This window comes from Felis catus, chromosome B2 (genome assembly GCF_018350175.1).
Source record: "Felis catus isolate Fca126 chromosome B2, F.catus_Fca126_mat1.0, whole genome shotgun sequence".
NCBI lineage: Eukaryota > Metazoa > Chordata > Mammalia > Carnivora > Felidae > Felis > Felis catus.
Window position 1 is genome coordinate 32,063,963 of NC_058372.1, and position 20,773 is coordinate 32,084,735.

The following is a 20,773-nucleotide window of genomic DNA, read 5'->3' on the forward strand; positions in this document are numbered from 1 at the left end:
TCACTCAGCTACCCAAACCAGGTGCCCTGGGTCTAGGGTAAAGCAATGGCGTTGCTACTCCCCGTCCTACCAGAAGTGGCGCGCCCTCTTTGGTTCCCACCCTCTAAGGTGTGAGGTAGAGAAAACACTCGGCCTAGAGGGGGAGCCTAAGCCAATTTCAAGACAGCCAAGGCTCTCGGGTTAGCGCGTGGGGCGGTGTGGCAAGTGTGAGCACCACAGGTCTTGACCAAACCTAGGTTTCTTAAGGAAAAAAAGAAGTAGCGCGCGGGGACCCGGAGAGTTGTGAGCTTCCCCTACCGAGGCAACCCTATAAACCGCTGACCCGGAAGAGCTGGGCTCCGCAGCAGAGCGAGGGGGCGCTTGCGTACTTGGGGAGGGAGGCCGCGGCTGGTAGGCTGCCCCGCGCCCGCCTCTGCGTACGAGGCACACAGATCCCAATCCCATTCGCGGTCGCACAGAAGCCCCGCCACCGGTATTTCGCTTGCCTCTACCCTTCCGGGAAGGCGGTGTGCACGCGCCACTACACTCTCCGAGGGAGGAGGGCGGGAACCAGCCGCCACCGCGGGTGGAGGAGGGGCGACTGGCGCTGTGGCGAAACCCCGCCATGGAGCCGAGCTTTGGGACGGCGGGGCCCCGACAAGGTAACCTCCCCGCAGCTCCGGCTATGCTACCCCACACCCCCCGCGGCCGCGCCGCCTCCTGGGCTTAGGCGCCCCCACCCCGCTCCCGGCGCCGGTACTGGCCGCGCGCTCCATCCCAGGCGTGGCCGGTTACGGACCCAGATCACGGAGATCTGGGGCTTCCGCACTCTAACCGCCCCCATCTTTCCCTCTAGGTCCCTTCTGATTACGCCACACCATGCCCCTCAGCCTCTTCCGGCGCCTTCTCCTTGCTGCCCTGATGCTGGTGATTATTTGGACCCTTTTCGGGCCCTCAGGCATCGGGGAGGAGCTGCTGAGCCTCTCACTGGCCTCCCTGCTCCCGGCGCCGGCGTCCCCCGGGCCGCCCCTGGCCCTGCCCCGCCTCCTGATCCCCAATGAGGAGGCATGTGGGGGTCCCGGCGCCCCACCCTTCCTGCTCATACTGGTGTGCACGGCCCCAGAGAACCTGAACCAAAGAGACGCCATTCGGGCTTCGTGGGGCGGGCTGCGCGAAGCCCGAGGGCTCAGGGTGCAGACACTCTTTCTGCTGGGAGAGCCAAGTTTGCGGCATCCCACCAGGGAATCCCACGAGATCGACCTGGCACGAGAGGCAGCGACTCGGGGAGACATCTTGCAGGCGGCTTTCCGGGACTCTTACCGGAACCTTACTCTCAAGACTCTCATCGGGCTGAGTTGGGCATACAAACATTGCTCCATGGCCCGCTACATCCTCAAGACGGATGATGACGTGTTTGTCAACGTCCCTGAACTGGTATCGGAGCTGGTTCGGCGAGGGGGCCGTTGGGAACAATGGGAGAAAAGCATGAAGCCTCCAAGAGAGAATAAGTTTGAAGATGAAGAGTGGGAAGAAAGGTCCATCTTCAGGGGCCAGCCAATGCCTCTTTTGTACCTGGGCCGCGTGCACTGGCGGGTGCACCCCTCTCGGACACCAGGGAGCAAACACCAGGTATCAGAGGAGCAGTGGCCTCCCACCTGGGGCCCCTTTCCACCCTATGCCTCTGGCACAGGGTATGTGCTGTCAGCTTCTGCCGTGCAGCTCATCCTGAAAGTGGCCAGCCGGGCACCCCCTCTACCACTGGAAGATGTCTTTGTGGGGGTAAGTGCCCGACGAGGAGGCCTTACCCCAACCCATTGTGTCAAGCTGGCTGGGGCCACCCACTACCCCCTGGACCGGTGCTGCTATGGGAAATTCCTGCTGACATCCCACAGGTTGGACCCCTGGAAGATGCAGGAGGCCTGGAAGCTAGTGGGAGGCTCTGAGGGAGAAAAGACTGCACCCTTCTGCTCCTGGCTCCAGGGAGTCTTGGGCATCCTGCGGTGTCGGGTAATAGCCTGGCTTCACAGCTGACAGTGTCTGGGGCCACAGCAGAGTGAGGAGCTCAGGGTCTAGCCAGCACCCCTCACAGCCGTCTCTCGCCCAGGCCCACGGCAGGGGCCCTAGCTGGCTACAGATGGCCACTTTCCGCTATCAGATGCTCAGTCTATCACTGAAGATAGAGAAATCGAGGGGCCTGGCCTGCCAGCCCCAAAGATGGTCACCAGGAAGAGCAAAACAATGCTGGGGTTGTTCTCTCCAGCCATAGGAGAGGGGCACAAGCTCCTCAATAAACTTGTCTCTCTACCGCTTCGAGTACAGCGTGGTCGTCACCAGGAGTCCAAGAACACATACCCGGGGAGCCTGGAGGCTGCCAGACCATGCTGGATGGGAAGGACCTCTCCAGGGACATGGGAAAGAGAGGAGGAAGGGCCCTAAAGAACAAGGCTAAGGCTATAGTGACGAGATATGAGGTGGGGGTAGAAGCAGGACACCGTGACCCCTCAGATCCTAGAGTAGTCCCACGCTGGGCACAGGGAGGGGAACAGGTCCTGAGAATGATCTAGACACATTATCCAAAAAAACCCCACCTTCTTTAATCCCAACCCAGCCCAGGAGCCAGCTGTCTCTACCCAGCTGGGGAAGAGGCATACTGCCCCCTCCTTATTCCAAGGAATAGGGTCATTTCCCCATGGGCAGTCGTGGGGGAAAGTGTTGCTCTCAGTCCATCCTTGGGCACGGCTCAGCGCAGAAATCTGTCCAGGGCAGATGGTCGGGCCCTCGTGGGCTTGGCCTTCTTCTCTTGCTTCTGCGGCTGCTGCTCAAGGCTCTGTCGGACTTTATCCTGGGTGGTGAGAAGGCGGCAAGGTGAGAAGTGGCAGGCTGGCAAGGGCAGAGGCCCACGGGACGCCTGGTCCACCCCCCCAGTGATCATTTACCCGGTGCTCCTCATCCATGACCTTCCTCTTCCTCTTCACCAGGCTTGCTGTAGAACTGCGGCCCTTCTGCTTTGGCTTTGGCTGGAAAGGAGCCTTGGCCTCGGGGTCGTAGCCCTAAGAGAGGAGACAAGGGTAAAATCCATAAGAGCCTCAGAGACCAGGAACCGTGGCAGTACCATGTGCTGTGCCATACTTCTGGGGACATGGCACGGGGGAGGCTGTGAAGGGGGGAAGGGCCTGGGCACTTGGGCCTGATTCATACCAGCCTCTCTATCCGCTCCTTCTTTTCTTGCTCCAAAGAGATGACATCAACCTCTGCCAGGGCTCGTGGGTCCAGACAAATGAGCTCTGCAGGTACCTGGAGGTGTCACGGAGGGACAGGAATGGGTAAGGAACCACAGGAGCCACAGGAGGATGATCCAAAGAGGGACAGAAGCCAGGGGGCTGCTGAATCCCACTCTTCCCAAGACCCCTGGGGCCATGGGGAGCTTTTCCTACCCCCAGCCCAAACCACATGCAGGTACATGCTCACCTTCTCCAGCAGGGCCTTCACCTCCCACTCCTGGCGCTGCTTTTGGCTCCTGTAAGGATTACTCTCCAGGCCGTCAAAGTTGGGCTCAGCAGCCCCTAGAAAGAGGGAGAAGCATGGAGCTATAAACAGAACCAAGTCCAGCCGCTCCAGCCCAAGCCCTTTTGCTCCTGGCTATCACAAGCCAACCCACACTTCCATCCAGAGTTCATTCACTGGACCCCATCCTCTGGCCCACTCACCAGGTACCAGCATGCTGGTGATGCCCCCAGTGTGCCCCACCCCCAGCACATCTTCAAAGGGGCAGAAGTGAAGGCCATGCACGTGGCCTGAGAGCCGGTGGGTGAGGTAAGGCTGCTCCAGGGAGGGCAGGCTGGCCTTGCCCTGCCCCGCCCATATGTTGACCACGTCACCCATGCCTGCAGCCAGCAGTCCCCGCTGGGAAAAGACCAGGTGCCCTGCTCCCTGGGGCAGGGTCCGAGCACTCAGAGGCTGGAATGTCCCTCGTAAATCAAAGATCTTCAGCTGGTGGTCCAGGCCAGAGGTGGCCATGTACCTGGTAGAGATGGGGAGGTCAATTAATCTGCAGTGTGGGCTTACTGTGCAGGTCTATAGCCAAGTGCAAGCATAAAGTCTCGGTGGGGAGAAACAATTTTTATTTCCCTTTTCCAGATGAGGAAACTGAAGCTCAGAGGAAGATAATCAAGTAAGAGTGAATGGTAGGTACAGCTAGAATTCAAGTCCAGCCTGTCTCTTTAGTGTCTCTTCTCCTGCTTTTTTTGTTTTAATATTTTAACGTTTATTCATTTTTGAGAGACAGAATGTGAGGGGGGAGGGGCAGAGAGAGGGAGATACAGAGCTCTGTCAGCACAGAGCCCAATGCGGGGCTCAACCTCACAGACCATCATGACCTGAGCTAAAGTCAGACACTTAACTGAGCCACCCAAGCGCCCCATTAGTGTCTGCTGTCTTAATCAAAGGGACAGTGCACACACCCATCTGTACCTAAATGAGATGTTCCACTGTACCCACAGGGAGTACAGTGGCTCAGCAAAGAGAAGGATCAACAGCAGTGATCAGGGAGGACCTCTAGGAGCTGTTCTAGGTCATTCTCAAGAAACATAGCAAGTACAAATGAATTAATATCAGAGTATGGAGATGGTGAAATGGAAGCAGAGGTCTGTTTTTGGGATCAGTGGGAAATGTCAGGAGGATCACAAGGGGACAAACAGCAGGGGCTCTTTAAACTCAGACTGAGGACCCAGAGTCCCCAGCACTGCTCTCCAGCAATGACAGACCACAACTGAAAGATTGTGAGGACCTGAGAAAACCTTAGGAAGTAATGAAGTAATAAGCTAGGAGGCCCTGCCCCACCCCCCTTTTCCTGGAAAAAGGGAGGGCAATCCTCTCAAGGAATCGTGCACTGTAGTTTGTTTTCCAAGGTTGGAGTTTCTATGTTCATGATGTTCCTCAGAGAGGGAGGCTAAAGGGCGACCAGCCAGGCCAGGGTATGTAAGTTTGCTAAGGGGCCACAGACTCTCTTTTTAGCCTTGGCTGTGAGCCAAAGAAGAGGGTACCAAAGGACTCCTATGAAAGGGACTAGCCTAGTGATGGGGCTGAATAGAGGCCCAGCTGGACACTTCTCCTCACAAGACAATCGGCCCCAGCTGCATCAGATGGAAAGACCATCAATGCAAACCAGGAATTACGGAGGGCTCCTGGGACACAGGTCATACCCTTCAGTCAACCCACAATTCAAGGGAACATACTGGCTTCTCTCCCCACACATACCTGCCTTTGGGATCCCTTGCACAAATACCAGCCCACTGACCAGAGGGCATCCAGGCTACACTACCATGCTACTAACCCTGCAGAAAACAGTCTAGTTCTAAGAGTCCCATCCAGTCCTAATGCCAGCTTCCAGAATGCCTCGAGGAAGCCAGTAAGCCTCATCTTGAGCCCCTGTGGCTTATCTGAGGTGCTCTTGAGAAGGACCAGAGATTAAGCAGAGTTGGGCCAAGATCAAGGACCAGAGCTGTACTCAAGGTGTTGACCAAATCTCAGGAAACTACGTGATTAGGCCTCGGGCACAGCAGCAGCTGACCAAAGCAGTCTAGGGAAGGCAAACGACAACATAGGTTCAATGGCCCACAGAAAGCATTCTCCTAAAGCCAAACTGGCACAAATACAGAGTAAAAATGGTTGAAGCATATCTCTCGGCCCCTAAGGTACAACTACGGGAGGGCAAGGGGGTCTGAGCATCTGGAAAGTTTTTATAAGTTGGGGACTACTGGGCTATTCCTTTTCCAGACTTTTAAAAAAAAAAATTTTTTTTTAACGTTTATTTTTGAGAGAGCATGCAAGCATGCAACTGGAGGGGCAGAGACAGACAGAGACACAGAATCCAAAGCAGGCTCCAGGGTCTGAGCTGTCAGCACAGACCCTGATGCGGGGCTCGAACTTGCAAATTGTGAGATCATGACCTGAGCTAGGGTCAGACGCTTAGTGACTGAACCACCTAGGTGGCACCCCTCCCCCCCCCTTTTTTTTACAGACTTTCTTTGAAACCATTTGAAAATAAAGTGATGGAGTTCACATTTCATGTACAAGATTCCGGAGCAGCAGTGTAAAAGAAGGAAAGCAGATTAGTCTGCCAGCAGCACCCGGGACTTGCCAGCAGGAGGAACAATCAGAGGCTGGAAAGTGTCTGTGAATATCACATGTGTTCAATAGGAGGCAGCAAGAATGGACAGAAATGGACCTCAGAGAGGCCCTTGAGGGGAAAGCAGCCAGGACCTCAAAGGGGAGCATGGGCAGTAATGAAAGGATGCCACCAAAACAAGCAGTAGAGCCTGGGCACCCAGAAAGCACCCAATCAACAGCAATTTGGTTCCTGCCCTTACTGACGGCTGAAGATCACAGGGCAATGGAGCTAGCTGGAGGTGTCCAGTCAAATTCTGGGTGACTGGAAAGTGTGGCAGAAAAGGAGCAAGCCTGGAGGAACTCTGGAGAGTGGGGTGACCTATCCCGCGATGGACACATTAAATCTGGGGCAACAGAAGACAACTTAGTAGGAACTAAGCGTGTCTCCTGGCTAATCGTTTCCGTCAACCACAGTCCCGTTTCTGAACATAAAGTAGAATACTGCCCCATGACAGGCTCAACAGCCCATTCACCCTTGTACCCCCAGAACCTCAGCACAGAGCCTAGTCCGCAGCAGGTGCCCAGTGAGTGCCTGACAATGAAAGGAATTAAGAGGAACATCCACTGGTCCCATTAGAGGGAACTCATGCGGAAAACAGTACACCAGGTCCACACATATGTACGCATCAGACAGCACAGCTGGGCAGCTGCAAACTCTCAGGAGAGGTAGCAATTCGAAGCAGGCCCCCTACTCCTACCCCTCACATCACCAGCCAGAACTCAAGAGAACGATCATCTTCAAGGATGCCAGTGGTGAAAGCCAGTGCTCCGTACTCCCTGGGCACCACGCTAAACCCTACAGGCTTTAACTCGTGTTGACACGGGCCGCCTGTGACAGCCTATGAACTAAGCCCAGGGCTTGGCAAACTACAGCCCATGCACCAAACAAATCCAGCCCACCACCTGCTTCTGTACAGCCCTGGAGCTCCAAATGGTTTTTACATTTTTAAGTAGTAGGAAAAAATAAAAAATCTTTTGAAACAGGTGAAAGTTACAGGAGATTCAAATTTCAGTGTCTGCAAAGTAAGTTTTACTGGAGCACAACCACATGCTTTCATTGGCTTCTTCTGGGGCTGCTTCTGCACCACAAGAGCACAGGAGAGTGGTCAACACCAACACCACATATGGCATCTCATCTCTGCACCACTGTGGGCACACCACAACTCACAAGGACACCATTATAACTGGACAAGGTTTCAAGCGCCACCTATCTCACGATCTGTGTGAAAGAGGTTTTCAAAGACAAATAGGTAAAATCTCTTCCCAGATCAATGCTAACAAGCATTTGCAAATGAGTTTGATGATTTAGAATACTGTAACTTTTAACCTTAACTGAGCAAAATGTTATCCTCAAAAAGAGGAATCCAGTTCTTCCCATCAAACCTGTATTACAAAAATGCTATATTCAATTATTATATTCTAAGTTTTATTGCCTAAAAATTTGTGACGCTTTGTTTTCTCTTAAGTACCTACATAACATGCTCGAATTTCCCTCTAGGCTAGCAAAACCTAAAGTCTTTCTATTTGGCTCTTTACAGAAAAAGCTTCCTGCCGCTTGAGCTAGATACTCATCCCCACTCTTGGGGTGATGAAAGAGTGTGTGGCACACAGAGGTTATGGAGTGTGCCCATGCTTACGTGGCCCATCAGTGGCTAACACCAGGATTTAAACCTGGGCAGCTTGACTGCAAGTCTATGCTCCTAAAGGCATACTGCTTTCTATACTCTTCTACCCAGCGGCGACCTCCCCAACACCTCATGACCAAACAAGTGACTTACGTGCCTGTAGAATCTACTGCCACAGCCCGGACCCCTCCACGATGACAGAGAATCTTTGCCAGTGGCTCCTTCATGGCTGGACTCCATAAGGACACAGTCCCTGGATGTGAGAGAAGAGGAGCTGAAGTTATCAACAGGCGCTAAGGGGATTATACCTGGGAAAGATGGGGTCTCAAGGCCAACAGGTATCAAGAGAGAGGAATAGGGGCTATCTAAAGGGATGTGCAAAGTGCAAATATAGAAGCAAAGCAGGTCAGGATGATCAAAGAGTCAAAGCTCAGTTAGAGACCAACCGTTGCTGTGTCCGAGATGGATAACGGCATTGTAAGGGTTCTTAGTCATGACATCCAGCCGTCCAGCCCGAGCATTCAGAGCTGCCACGATCTTTCCCACTGACACATCCAGGTAGGTCAGAAACCCTGTCTCTGACTGAGAGAAAGAGAGAGATCAAAATGAGTCCTGATTGCCCTCTGTCCTTCTAGTGGGATCCCAGAGAAGAAGCAGTCTTCTCAAGGGCTGCCGCCCAGTCCCCGTGTTCCATTGCCACTCACGGCCGTGGCCAGAAGGAAGTGAAAAGGCAGGAACTCAAGCCGCGTGACACGGTCACAGCGGCGGATACAGTGGAGCTCGATGCCCTGGTTGTCATAAATGTGAAGCCAACGATTCTGAGCGACGGCAAACAGTGCCTCTGAATGCAGAAACCTGGGAGGAAGGCAAGAGTGGTTCAGTGGGATGGGCTCAAGGGACCGTCATTCAATCGAGAATGGGATGCCTCGCCCCCCCCCACTGACCGGATGTCCCGCACTGCCTCCATGACGTTGATCTCGCACATGAGCCTCTTTGTTACCCAGTCAAGGGTGGCCACATGACCCCGGCGCCCTCCAAAAGCCAGGTGTCTGTTAGAGGTGGGGAACAGGCAGTGTCAGTGCAGGGAAGCACCGTGACTCAGACCATCTGAGGTATGCCCCACACCAGCCCCACCTCTCCAATGAGACATTTTACATGCTCAACCTCACATGCAAGCAAATCACAGGACCACCCCCCCCTCCCCCAACCACCATCATCGGCCTAAACATACACTGGCCTGGCTGAGGTGAACATGGCTGAAGTGTTTAAGCAGATGCAACCATATCCTAGTTCAAGAGTCACTGACATCCAGCCTTACCTTCCAGTTCGGGAGTAATTCAGTCTGTAGGGTCCAAACTGCCGCAAGTTCAAATCAAAGTGCTAGGAAAGGGAATATCATTAAAAAAAGGGGGGGGGGGGAGAGAGAGAGAGAGAGAGAGAGAGAGAAAGAAAGTCAAGAAATAACTGGCTCCTTTCAATAATTCCCTCTTGTAGTCCCCACTTCCGTCTTGCTCTGCACCACCAATGTAGCCAGTAGCCCCTTTTCCAATCTCAGACTCACCTTGGCTGCACTTGCAATATCCACAGCCTCCACAATGTCCACCTGGCGTATCTTTGCCGTGTCCTCCCCATCCTCCCCTTCCAGAAACCTAGAGTGAGTATTAGCAGTAAAACTTCCTAATATGAAGTGGGTGTACCAGCGTGAAAATGATAAGGGACAGCCCCATAAAGCAGGGCCTGGGGAGGCCCACACGAGAGTCCACTTACCCGGGTTCCTCAGCCAGAAGCAGCTCAGAGCGAGCAGCTTTAATGCTTATTTCCTGTTCCTCAGCTTCAGCCACTTCAAGTCGGCTTCGGGTTTTGGATTTCGAATGCGGCAGCTATAATATCGTTGGTGGCGGAGAGGTGAGAGAAGAACTGGACATTATGTAGGATTCCGCGAGAGCCACACAGCCCCCCTCCATTCCCACTCATATACTCTCGGGCTGCAACCCTTCCCCACTCTCTGGCTGGTCCTCACCTTTTTGGATTTGTCAATGCGACAGAACTTCTGAGCCACCTCCACAGGGACGGGGGCAGGGCCTGGAAATGGATCCTGGGCCTGGGGAAGGAGGTAATAATTAGAAGACAGGCTAGGGCTGACCCCCAACCCTCGCACGCATAAAGTACAAGGCGACTTGCCCCACCACCTTATCAGGTCCCAGGCTCACCCCGGACAAACTCCGCTGAGGCTCCGGATTCCTCCGCTCTCGGGGTTTCTTCGGGAGCTGAGGCTTTCTGGAGAACCGAGACTTTTTTGGGATGTTAGTGTTCTTTGGCCTCTGGTGGCGGAGCTCACGATTCCTTTTCTTGTTACCAGGGGGCCCCGGAGAAGCTCCGGCAGCGGTCAGAGTGGTTTCTTCCTCCCAGTACCTCCGGGGTTTCTACGGGCAGAGCAGGAGCTCTTAACACTCCGCAGCCCGCGCCGCGTCCCGCCCCCCGCGACCCCACAGCTAAAAACTTCTCTTCCACCCCAGGGAGGTCTCTACCTTCTTCTTGGCCTGAAGTCTGTTCTTCTTGGGCGGGACATCTCTGCTCGGTTTGGGGACTGTCTCCATCTAGCCCACCCGAACGACGATCCACGTGCAAAACTCCTCTCAGCTGTCCCACAGTCGGCTTGGAAACTCCCGGAAGTCGGCCGGCCCTCATCCAATCAGCGCCGTACCAGATCTGAAGCTTTCTAAGCGCCATCTTAAATGAGGGCTCTTGCGTGCGCGCTCTCTCCCTCGCGCTCGCGCTCTCGCTCTCGCTCTCGCTCTCGCTCTCGCTCTCGCTGTCTCTCTCTGTCTCTGTCTCTGTCTCTGTCTCTCTCTCTCTCTCTCTCTCTCTCTCTCTCTCTCTCTCTCTCTCTCTCTCTCTCTCGGGGCGGGGCTGGCGTTGGCCCCGCCATCTGGAGCAGCAGCTTATGCCCGAGTAATGAATGAAAGGTAGTCTGAGGCTGAGGCCCAAGAAACAATAGTTTCTCTTTCCGGCTTCGTTTCCCCATCTTGCCTAAACCTTCCCGAGTCCAGTCTTTTTTGGCGGAACACCATTCATTAAACCTGCCCAAACTACAGTTCCCGACATGCGTAGGAGGACAACTTCCGGCACCCTCTTTTCCCAGCATCCTTTGTTTACTTCCAGGTTTAGTAATAGTGAAGGGAGAACGTGAGTAGGGCTGGGTTACGGTTGAGGGGTTTGGGGGTCTTAGCCTCAGCCGCCTCCCCCTGGGACCGGGATAGAGTGGCTCTGCGGGACGGGGAGAGGCTGCGGCGCCCCGGGAGGGTGTCTCTCAACAGTGCTGTCATTTCCGCAGGCCAGGCCAGAAAGGGGAGCTTGAGTACCTCCCAGAGTGAGACCCTGCGCCCCTCTCCCGCTCCCCGCAGGCCTTCGTCCCCGCCATGGCTGAGCTAATCCAGAAGAAGCTACAGGGAGAAGTGGAGAAATATCAGCAGCTACAGAAGGGTAAGGGAGCAGGGTCGGTGTGGCCTCGCCCCAATCCCTTCACTCACAGTCCAGAGCCAAACTAAGATAATGTTTCTGCCCGAGTCCCTGCGGGCAGCTCCTTCCCCCATCTCAGTGTTCTTCCCCACCCACTGACCAGCCGCCTCGTCCTTGCCTACTTCCTCAGCTCCATTTTGTTCTCTCCAGCATTGGGGTCAGGCGGCACATTTGATGTTGCTAATCAAACCTTTCCCCCCCAACCCCCAGACTTGAGTAAATCCATGTCAGGGCGGCAGAAGCTTGAGGCGCAACTAACAGAAAATAATATTGTGAAGGAGGTGAGAGAGGGATTTGCGGGGCGGGGTGGGGGGGGGGGCGGCGAGGAAGGACCTATACTGGCAGTGATTGATCATTTATGTCCCATCCCTCCACCAGGAACTGGCCCTGCTAGATGGGTCCAACGTGGTCTTTAAACTTCTGGGTCCTGTGCTGGTCAAACAGGAGCTGGGAGAGGCTCGCGCCACAGTGGGGAAGAGGCTGGACTATATCACAGCTGAAATGTGAGTCTTTCTTCCACCAGCCTGCAATGCACCCGACAGGGCTGGGGGAGAGGTGTTCCAAAACCATTATAGTGTAGCTCCAGAGTACCCCCCTCCCCCCGGTTGTCCAGTTCCTCCAAACCCTCCCCCAGATCTCAAAGTTACTCCCCATCAATCTCTTCCTTGCTTTCATCACCTTCCTTAGTAAGTCCCATTAATTTCTCCTTATTTGCTTGTCTCTCTTGCCTCTCTTCAGTAAGCGATATGAATCACAGCTCCGCGACCTCGAACGGCAGTCAGAGCAACAGAGGGAGACCCTGGCTCAGCTGCAGCAGGAGTTCCAGCGGGCCCAGGCAGCCAAGGCAGGGGCTTCTGGGAAGGCCTGACCCCGTGGTGGGGGGAGGGGGAGGGGAGGGAATGAGGCAGCTCTAGGGTCTATACTGTAGCTAATAAAATGTGAAAACACCTGGCTGTTTTCTGACCAGCCACTTCTGTCATAATTGTCTCCCATCCGTCCCCCGGGCCCCTTTCACTTTATATATACACCACCTATATTACTCCCTCAGGTCCCAAATTCTTGTAACTGGAATCTCTCTGTGGCAGAGTAATCCTTTCTTCTTTCTTGAGAGTAAAATCTGAAATGTCTCAAACCTACTTCTTGCCTGTATGTGCAACGCTGAATTCTCCCTTATCTTGGGTGGCAAACCCCTTTAAGAAACACGGGAAGGGAAGGGCATTTGCATCACAACAGTTGTTGGGAATGTCAGTTCAATTGCCGGACTCACAGTAATCTAAACTGAGACCGCAGGGTGAAATGTGGTGACCCTCCTTGCTATGATTTCTTGCCATCTTCCAAATAGCCCTGGCATCTCTCGTCAGTCTCTTTCTGGAATGTGTTTGAATGTAGCTTAGACGGATTTGAAATCCCAACATGGAATGCTCCAAGTTTAGACAGTATCCACAGAGTTGTTCTTCCTTTTCTTTGTCCTAAAATTGTTTCTTACAAATTTTCAACCGGGGGTTGTCCTTCATATGGATCACTTTAATTGAGTGGGTGGTACTTGACATGGGTCTGTGACAACTGCGGAGAAAAACTTAAGAGCAAATAAAAGGACTGGGGTGGAGGGGTTGCTGGGGAGCAATTTCCTCACAAAAACTTGTGAGGAAACTGTTTTCACCAACACCTCACTTTCAGCAATGGGATAGAAATGGGGAGAAAACAATGGCCTCCTTCTTGTTACTTGGCGTCTACCTTCAGCCAACTCTCTACCCCCACTCCCAGCAGCTAGACCATACACACTGCAACGACAAGGGAGTAGAATTTACGTAGTGTTTTGGTTTATTATCTTAGTGTTGTCACAGTGACAGGAAACCCCACAGTAGGAAAAAGAACTCCTACTAGAACCTACTTCTTGCCATCCCCTCTCCCCAGGGCTCAGAGCCTCTAGGCTTTTCTTCTCTCCCTCCTTGCAGGCCTTTCCTTGGCCCTTGGCATGCTAGCATGTGGCCAGGAATCAGAAACCGATTCCATTTTCTACCACTAGCTGTGTGCCGCATTCATGGAAAGTAGGGAGCTACACACAGGTATCCAACTTGGTTACCAAGATTACCAGTTCCCCCAAAGCTGAATCTCTCAGCCGTCTGGTAAACCAGTGGCACTTCACTGCCCCAGGGTGGTTGGCCACCTTTCTGGGTTTCTTCCCAGTGCAATATGACTGCCACCTTTCAGGATGGCTACCCACATCTGCTATGGCCACCATGAGTTCTGTTGTGCCAGCAGGGCTTCCTCCTCAGAACAGTGCCCGGGCAATCTTCCTCCCTGTGGCCTTGATCCTGGGAAAGGAACCCCCTCCTCCCTCACTTGGGGGAGTTCCTGAGGCAGAGGGGCTGCTGGTGAGACCCAGTGTAGCAAGAGAGGGCCTTCGCCGCTGCCGTAGGAGGAAATCGTGCGAAGCTCCATCCATAGCGTAGAAGACGTTAGCCGAGGGTGGGATGGTCAGCTCTGTGTGTTCAGAGAGGGAGTGTCGAGAACAAACATGGTCATTCCCCCCACAACCACCTGGCTGTGGACGCCTTCCCACTGCTGGGCATCCCTCTCCGCCCAAATCTGACTTCCTTCATGGCCTCTCACCTCGCTCCCCCGGTAGCAGCTGCACTAGCTCATACTCCGAAGCCACTGCAGAATCACGATTGTTTTTTTTAAGGACACGACTGATGACACTCGGAGCCTTGTCCTGGCTTGTCACCTGGCAGGACAGAGACCAAAAGGACAATAAATTGGCCATCACCTCTGCTTTCTAGCCTTTCAGTTCTAACCACTGATCCCAACCAAAAATGGTTACCGGTGTCAAACACTTTAGAATGAACAGGGAAACCCTATACGGTGGTTCCCTGTACCGCACAAGCCTATACTCCATGGTGTCCAGTGAAATAGGGCTGCTTCCCTATGACAAAACTGCTGTTGGTTCTGAAAATCTAATATGGCCACCAAAATTCAAGGTGCAGCAGCTAATGCAAAGTAGCCTTTAAAATAAAACAGCTGCCATAACCTTGGGGAGCCTGGGTGACTCAGTCAGTTAAGCATCCGACTCCTGGTTTCAGCTCAGGTCATGATCTCACGGCTCTTGAGATCAAGCCCCGAGCTGGGCTCCGCACTGACAGCATGGAGCCTGCTCGGGATGCCCTCTCTCTCTCCCTCTCTCTCCCTCCCTCCCTCTGTCCCTTCCCCACTTATGTGCGCACACTCTCTCTGTCCCTCTCAAGGTAAATAAACAAACTTAAAAAAATAAGAAAACAGCTGCCATAACCAAAGGTCAGAATTAAAACTAGAATCATCCTCTTCTTGGCTATTCAAACCTAAGACAACACCTGTAGCCCCACAAGGCATCATCCTTCACCCCTACCCCCAGCCCACAGCTTCCTCACCAAGATGCTCTTGTAGACACTACCATCTTCCCCCAGCTCCATCTGGACTCGGATGATTCGGCAATCAGAGGCCCCTGGCCCAGGCCCCCCTCCCCCACATCCAGTCCCCCTGGAGGCCCCCTCTGCACCCCCACTGAGTGGGGAGCCACAGGAGGCGGAGCGGCGGTGACCTCGAGAAGGCCTGGGAGAGGACGCTGGGGGAGAGAGGTGGCTGGGGTCAGCCGGACTGTGCAAAGATGGAGTGCTTTCCAGGGCAGAGTCCAGAGATGAGACAGACGGCCACTTCATGTGCTGGGGACAAACAACATGGGGGACTGGCATGAAGGCAGAGAAGTCAAGCAAGAAACATTCACAAGGGCAGGTTCAGTGTTGAGTCAGAGGTCAACAGGAACAGGGCTCACCTGGGCCAGCCGCGTCAGCAGAGGGGCAGGGGCTCCAGGTACGTCACCTCCCCCGACGCTGGGCCGGTCCCAGGAGACAAGAGGGGTGGGACCTCCAACAGAGCCCAGAACCCTGGAGTGGCAAGAGACGGGGAGGGTCAGAAGAAGAAGGACTCTTCTCCCAAGTAGCTTCCCCAAGATGCTACCCCCCTACCCGCGGACTCCCTCACTCTGTCCACTGTGAGATGACCAGCGTTGGCCGAAGCACCCGTGGGGCAGGAGGGTCACTGGTACCAGGTGGCTCCACCTCACAGGACACTCGATGGCTATGAAGGGGGGGAAATGGGCAGAAGTCAGGACGTGACACACCGATCCCCACACTCAACCCCAGCCCTGGAGTCCCAACCTTGCCCAGCCAGTCACCTCTGAGCCTCTGTCAGTGGCCGGAGCCCCTGTAGCCACCGCTGAATATCAGGGTCAGGTCGGAGGTCATAGCCACGACATTCGTTCTGGAGCCGCCGCAGTTCCGAAAGGACAGCAAACTCCTAGGAAGGAGCCCACAGTCTGCAGGAGCCAAAACTCAGGGACCCCCGACTTTCCCCATCTCCCTCCCCTTCCTGGGACATGACTAGAGATGTCTAGCATCTGGCCCATGCACTCCCCTCACCTTCCTCCGCTTGTCAAAATTGATGTATCCGTTCTGCAAAAATAATGGGGATGGGGTGAAGCCCAACCCTGCCACAGAGAGACTACCCCTTTCCAAGCACATACACATCCACATTCAACTCACACACACTTCGTTCACTAGGCCTCTGACTCCTCCGTCCTTTCCCTGGCTCCCCCTCACTTCCGTCATGCCCTAAGCCCCCTACTTTACCCTTGAAATTGAATGGTCACAGGTAGAAAGGGTGTCCATTTCATAGATGAGAAAATCAGGGCTCAGAGAGAATGAGGAACTTGCCCAAGATCTCAATGTTTGTTTATTTAACAAATGCTACATATGCTTACACTTAGGGCATGTTCTAAGCACTTGCCAAACATTAATTCACTTAATCCTCATAATAACAGACTGACATAGACACTGTCACTGGTTTCCTGTTTACAGATCACTAGGCACAAAGAAGTCAAGCAACTTGCCCAAGTAACAGAACCAGAATTCTGGCAATCTGGCTCGAGCCCTGGAGTTCAAGCGCTAACACCCCACGGCACCTTTCTGGAAGGTCTGTCTGGCCCTGAGGCCCATTTGTTCCCTCATCACAATGCACACATTAACACACACACCACCGACCTCCAGCTCATCCTTGGAGGCTGCATCCAGCATCACCAGGTCCTTCAAGAAGGTGCCAAGATATGGGACCACACCCTGAGGTCAGAGGTCAGGATTAGACCCCCCGCCCCTGATCTGAGGGCTCTCCATTGCTCTGCACTTTCCTATCCCATTGTCTTGAAGGACAAATTTAATTCCCCCACCCCGCTATGCCTCCCCTCTATATCCCTCAGTCTGCTGCCCCCCACACACTCCTTACTCCTTCACAACCACCCCCCAACTGGTCACTCACCCCACCCCGGGAGCCAGACCTCGGGGCCTTCTTGGAATTTGGCTCCAGAGAGGGCTGCAGCTTCGCCTCCTGGGCCGGGGGGAGGGAGGGGACAGAACGAGGAGATATAGGTGTGGCACGTGTGGCACAGGGAGCAGGGGTGGCTGGGAACACCAGGGAATAGGGCCTCACCTGCAGGAGGAGCTCCCGGCTCTGGGAATAATTATCCTCCTCGGAGAAAATCTGGCAGAGGCTGGAGAAGACTCTGAGGCTGTCCCTGAGGGGTGGAAGGCAGCAACCTTGAGGATGGGCCAGGCTCACCCCCACGCCTCTTCCCAGCCCTCAGCTCCAGACCGGTGCCCCATCCTCCCCACCTGGCTGCTTCCCCCCAGGCTGCTCGAAGCCTGTGGATGGGGCTGGACTGCAGGGCCGACACAACAGCATAAACCGAAGAGAAGTTTCGGAGCAGACGACACTCCTGTGGGGGTCACAGAGGCAGGCCACAGCTTTGGGGCCTCTCTCTCAACACCAGGGTCCCCAACGAGGCCAAGCCTCTCTCTTACCTCTGCCACACGGATCCACTTCTCCAGGAGCCGAGCCCTCTGGGGAGGACGGAGTGGCCGAATGGTCACCTCTCCAGGCCCCTCTCCAGTTGAGGTAGCCCCCAGGACAGAGCTGACCACAGCCCCTGCCACCTTGTTGAACTGTGTGACAGTAGCTCTGACGGATGGGCAGAGGTGGGAATGTCCTGGCCGGTCTCTATGACCCCACAGGCTCCCCAGGCACTGAGAGGGGACCAGATTGAGAAACAGCTCCTGCAGGGCAGAGGTCAGAGGTTAAGGTTCATAGTCAAGCGAGGTCAGCCTTCCAATATCAAAGGTGTGAGGATCTCAGGTGGCCAAGGAACCAAAGGGGCACAGGGTGTGAAGGGTAACAATCAAGGGGAAAGGGAGAAAGGTCAAAACTGAGTGGACAGAGGAAGCTGGGAGCTGGATCAGGAAGGGTTGGAAGCAAGGAAAGGATCTGGAGTGAGGGAGAGGTTAGTAAGGGGGCGGGGGGGGGGTTGGGGGTCAGAGGTCAGGGTCTCACCGCATCTAGCAGGGTCAGCTGTTCGGCCAAGTGGTCAGCGAGGAACACCAGGACATCCGTGGGGTCAGCAGGGGGGTCGCCGGGGAGGGCCAGGGACTTAGGAAGGTCTGGGGCCTGGGGGTCCACCCGGGACCGGAGGTTGCGGATGAGGTCAGCGCTGCCCCCCCCAACACCCTCCCCTGCTGCATACCCTGTCCGAAGCAAGAAGCTCTCAAGCCGGTCAAGCTGACCCTTGACCTCAGAGCCAAAATCCTCAGGGTGAGAGGCCAGCCAGGTTGACAGGACAGAGATGGCTACCCTGGGAGAAGGGGAAGCAGCCAGGGGTCAGGTATCAAGCTGCAGCTCAGCCAGAGGGAACTATGAGGTTAACAGTCGGGGTCACTCACCCTATTGTCCTCTCTAGTTCATCAGTAGGATGAGATTCAAGAGCTTCCAGCCTGGAAGAAGAGATTCTATCTGCCCATTTTTTCCCAACCCCCAGTGGCTTTGACTACTTTGGTGGGATTTTCTGGCTTTAGAAAGCCAGATACCATCTTGGTCCCTTATGACCCTGACCTGTCAGCCACAAGCCCTAGCAGGGCAGGCGTGGAGGTGAAGGCCCGGTGGGTGGCCAGGAAAGCTGATGTGAAGGTCACGTCAGCCCCTGATGTCCGAGCATCCAGCAAGTGTCTGACCAGGGCCTCCAGAGTGCCAGCTCGGAGCCTTCGAGAGGAACGCGGGGGAGGCGTTGGGGCCTGTTGGAGACAGAAGGACAATTACTGACCCTTTTTTCACCTTTGCCCCTAGATCTCTGGGGAAAATCCCAGACCTAGGAGATGGTCCAGGCTCGTCATATGAGATTCAGAGAGGGCAAAAGACTTGATCTAAGTCACATAGCAGAGTCCAGGTCTCTAGACCTCCAACTTAGCACTCTGGCCAAAAAGTTGGCCAGAGGAAAGGGGGCTGGGTGGTGATGATGGGTCAGAGGTGAGAAGCCAAAGTCAGGATCTCACCAGGGGATCAAGAGGCCGATACTGGCGGCTTGTGACAGTAAAGATGGCACCATCCTCCTCCTCATCCCAGACAGACACAGGGGCCTGGAGGAGCAAGGAAGGGGAAGTCAGACAATCCCACACCACCCCCCACAGGCCCCAGCCCTCACCCCCAGGCCCTACTCCTCCCTCTGTACCCCTCACCTGTGGTGGCGGGGGACAGTACCAGCGAGTGCGAGGGGTGGGGGGGGCTGGTGACCCCAGGTCTCCCCCACTGGGGCCCAGACAGCCCCCCCCAAGCCGCCTCAGGGCCCGGTGGAGTCGAGGGGGTGGCAGTGGGGAGGTGGGTGGGATGCACGAACCCTGGGCCTGGAGACCGCTGTGGCCCTTTCCCCCCAGAGCTGAACCCCAACACAGCACAGAAGCAAGGTGCAAGGGGAAGCGAGAGAGGCAGAAAGCCAGAGGCAGAGACCTTGAGAAGCTGGAACCTCAGTCACAGGCACAGCCGCAAGCTCCGCCCTCCCCCCCCTCCCCCGCAGGAACTGACCGAGCCCTAAGAGATAGTCCTTCCCCTTAGCCCCCTTCCCCCTGGTCCCTCAATGCTGGAGACCCCCTCGAGGTGGCGGCGCAAATCCCAGTACAGGAAGGAGAAGGGGAAGTTGGGATGATTGGGGGGGAGGGGGGGCGCAGACTCAGAGTCACGTGGCCCCAGCCCCTCCCCCAACCGATCCCGAAAAACCAGCCCTGCCAGTCACCCTGCCCTCACCCAGTCTCTGGACCCAGGAGTCCAGGGCCTTGGGGCCCCGAATCCAATTTCTGGCCCCTCCTGAGGCCCCGAATCCTGCTTCTGGCCACCACCATTAGTCCCGGAGGAAAGCTGGTTACCCCCCCACACACACTCAATCTGGGATCTTTCCTCCAAAGTCGGAGAACCTGGGCTTCCCGCCTCCACTCATTGCCCAGCAGGAGAGGGGGAGGGGTCACAAAATCGAAGGGTTCCCTCCCAATCCCAGAGTCAGAGGAGTCGGTTACTGTGGAAACAAACCCCTCCCCGCCAAACAAAAACAAGGAGGGAGACAGGGACCAAGACACAATGCCCAAAGAGGCAGGCACACTCTGGCATAAGCTGGTAGAGCGTGAGACCCGCAGGACAGAGAGCCAGACGCTCTGGCAGTAACAGGGAAGGTTCCTGCGGGCAGGTCCTGAGTCACACTGCCACAGAGAACCACAGAAATTCCGGGACTCCCCGCAGCGGGGAGACAGGCAGCCACCCAGCAAGAGGCGCGGAAATTACTGAGGCTGAGGGAAAGAGATGAAGGGACACACACACACCAGAGAAAGGTGGAGAGTCTCCGAAATTTATACCTCCCCGACTTCCCACCACCCGCGTCTCACCTCGTCTTCTTCCTCCTCCTCCTCTTCCTCCTGCCCCCCGCCCACGCCCTGGCCACTTGGGCCCCCACCCTCTTCGGGGTCTCGGCTCCGGAAGCTGCTCAGCACGACTCCCCCGGGGGGGCTCGTGTCCCAAAGCAGCCGCAGGGGCCGCGGGAGCATGGCCGAGTGAAGGAATCAGCGGGGTCGGGCCATGGGGGCGCCTGGGGAGAAACGGAGGGGGGGGGCAGGTGGAGAGTCAGGTTGGCGCGGGGGATCGGGGAGGAGAGGGATGCGGGTGGGTGCCTAGGTAACCGTATGGAGGTCCGGGGGGGGCAACATAGGAGTGGAATATGGGGGGCCCTGGTGCATTTGGGGGATGAGGGGGTCACGAGTACGGGAACGGGCAGGGTCACAGGGTGTTCTGGCTCTGACCTGCTCGGGAATGGTGGGAGCAGCGCGGGTCCCGGGCCGCTGTTCCCGTCGGTCTCCAGTCCCCAAACGAGTCCCTGGACCGAGTCCCCTCCTCGGCTTTTCCGCACCCCCGTTACCCCCCCGCCAGGCTCCCGGGCCCTCCCGCCCTTTCCGCTCCCCCCCACGTCCGCCCGCTCCGACAGCAGGAGCCAAAAAGGGAAGGAAGTGAGGACAGGAGCCAGGGTTGCGGACTAGGGGAGCCCTGGATGCCCAGCGGCCAGAACCCAGGAGCCCGGGTCCCCAGCTCCGCTG

The 20,773-nt window shown here is 55.6% G+C and overlaps 4 protein-coding genes across 9 annotated transcripts; 2 read left to right on the top strand and 2 right to left on the bottom strand.

Annotated features, from left to right (window-relative positions):
• The first annotated feature begins 50 nt into the window (after positions 1–50).
• B3GALT4 (beta-1,3-galactosyltransferase 4) lies at positions 51–2,285 on the top strand. 2 transcript variants are annotated; one of them, XM_023253830.2, is made up of 2 exons: positions 51–472; positions 836–2,285. In XM_023253830.2, the coding sequence occupies exon 2, from the start codon at positions 859–861 to the stop codon at positions 2,008–2,010; it is 1,152 nt and encodes a 383-aa protein (XP_023109598.1). In that variant the 5' UTR covers positions 51–472; positions 836–858; the 3' UTR covers positions 2,011–2,285. The 2 variants fall into 2 exon arrangements, with proteins under 2 accessions (XP_023109598.1, XP_003986057.1); XM_003986008.6 differs by lacking the exon at positions 51–472 and adding an exon at positions 479–641.
• Positions 2,286–2,551: 266 nt separating this feature from the next.
• WDR46 (WD repeat domain 46) lies at positions 2,552–10,522 on the bottom strand. 2 transcript variants are annotated; one of them, XM_003986009.5, is made up of 15 exons: positions 10,301–10,522; positions 9,983–10,195; positions 9,793–9,873; positions 9,540–9,652; positions 9,334–9,421; positions 9,091–9,152; positions 8,717–8,821; positions 8,477–8,627; positions 8,219–8,354; positions 7,926–8,025; positions 3,687–4,000; positions 3,448–3,542; positions 3,178–3,273; positions 2,916–3,029; positions 2,552–2,821 (listed from the first exon to the last, which is right to left on the bottom strand). In XM_003986009.5, exons 1-15 carry the CDS (start codon positions 10,367–10,369, stop codon positions 2,720–2,722), a joined length of 1,839 nt encoding a protein of 612 aa, XP_003986058.1. In that variant the 5' UTR covers positions 10,370–10,522; the 3' UTR covers positions 2,552–2,719. The 2 variants fall into 2 exon arrangements, with proteins under 2 accessions (XP_003986058.1, XP_044913322.1); XM_045057387.1 differs by lacking the exon at positions 3,687–4,000 and having other exon boundaries at positions 7,930–8,025.
• A 73-nt stretch (positions 10,523–10,595) lies between these two features.
• PFDN6 (prefoldin subunit 6) lies at positions 10,596–12,427 on the top strand. 4 transcript variants are annotated; one of them, XM_023253832.2, is made up of 5 exons: positions 10,596–10,738; positions 11,107–11,255; positions 11,502–11,572; positions 11,670–11,794; positions 12,030–12,427. In XM_023253832.2, the coding sequence occupies exons 2-5, from the start codon at positions 11,192–11,194 to the stop codon at positions 12,157–12,159; spliced, it is 390 nt and encodes a 129-aa protein (XP_023109600.1). In that variant the 5' UTR covers positions 10,596–10,738; positions 11,107–11,191; the 3' UTR covers positions 12,160–12,427. The 4 variants fall into 4 exon arrangements, with proteins under 4 accessions (XP_023109600.1, XP_023109601.1, XP_023109602.1 ...); XM_023253833.2 differs by having other exon boundaries at positions 10,599–10,738; positions 11,177–11,255; XM_023253834.2 differs by lacking the exon at positions 10,596–10,738 and adding an exon at positions 10,754–10,958 and having other exon boundaries at positions 11,177–11,255.
• A 662-nt stretch (positions 12,428–13,089) lies between these two features.
• On the bottom strand, positions 13,090–20,623 carry RGL2 (ral guanine nucleotide dissociation stimulator like 2). Its single transcript, XM_023253797.2, has 18 exons — positions 20,483–20,623; positions 20,072–20,271; positions 18,698–18,781; positions 18,261–18,439; positions 18,092–18,142; positions 17,706–18,003; positions 17,180–17,431; positions 16,991–17,094; positions 16,809–16,893; positions 16,638–16,706; positions 16,367–16,441; positions 15,746–15,778; positions 15,502–15,623; positions 15,309–15,404; positions 15,100–15,211; positions 14,699–14,989; positions 13,905–14,019; positions 13,090–13,775 (listed from the first exon to the last, which is right to left on the bottom strand). Exons 2-18 carry the CDS (start codon positions 20,228–20,230, stop codon positions 13,564–13,566), a joined length of 2,337 nt encoding a protein of 778 aa, XP_023109565.1. The 5' UTR covers positions 20,231–20,271; positions 20,483–20,623; the 3' UTR covers positions 13,090–13,563.
• Between the last annotated feature and the right edge of the window lie 150 nt (positions 20,624–20,773).

Coding starts and splice junctions, on each gene's coding strand:
- PFDN6 (XM_023253832.2), top strand. CDS start 11,192: ATGGCTGAGCTAATCCAGAAGAAGCTACAGGGAGAAGTGGAGAAATAT. Junction 11,573..11,669: donor AAAATAATATTGTGAAGGAG/GTGAGAGAGGGA, acceptor TCCCTCCACCAG/GAACTGGCCCTGCTAGATGG. Junction 11,795..12,029: donor GACTATATCACAGCTGAAAT/GTGAGTCTTTCT, acceptor GCCTCTCTTCAG/TAAGCGATATGAATCACAGC.
- WDR46 (XM_003986009.5), bottom strand. CDS start 10,369: ATGGAGACAGTCCCCAAACCGAGCAGAGATGTCCCGCCCAAGAAGAAC. Junction 9,874..9,982: donor CTCAGCGGAGTTTGTCCGGG/GTGAGCCTGGGA, acceptor CTCCTTCCCCAG/GCCCAGGATCCATTTCCAGG. Junction 9,153..9,333: donor ATATTGCAAGTGCAGCCAAG/GTGAGTCTGAGA, acceptor TCCCTTTCCTAG/CACTTTGATTTGAACTTGCG.
- B3GALT4 (XM_023253830.2), top strand. CDS start 859: ATGCCCCTCAGCCTCTTCCGGCGCCTTCTCCTTGCTGCCCTGATGCTG.
- RGL2 (XM_023253797.2), bottom strand. CDS start 20,230: ATGCTCCCGCGGCCCCTGCGGCTGCTTTGGGACACGAGCCCCCCCGGG. Junction 17,095..17,179: donor AGTGGATCCGTGTGGCAGAG/GTAAGAGAGAGG, acceptor TGACCCCCACAG/GAGTGTCGTCTGCTCCGAAA. Junction 14,020..14,698: donor GTGTCTACAAGAGCATCTTG/GTGAGGAAGCTG, acceptor CTGTCCTGCCAG/GTGACAAGCCAGGACAAGGC.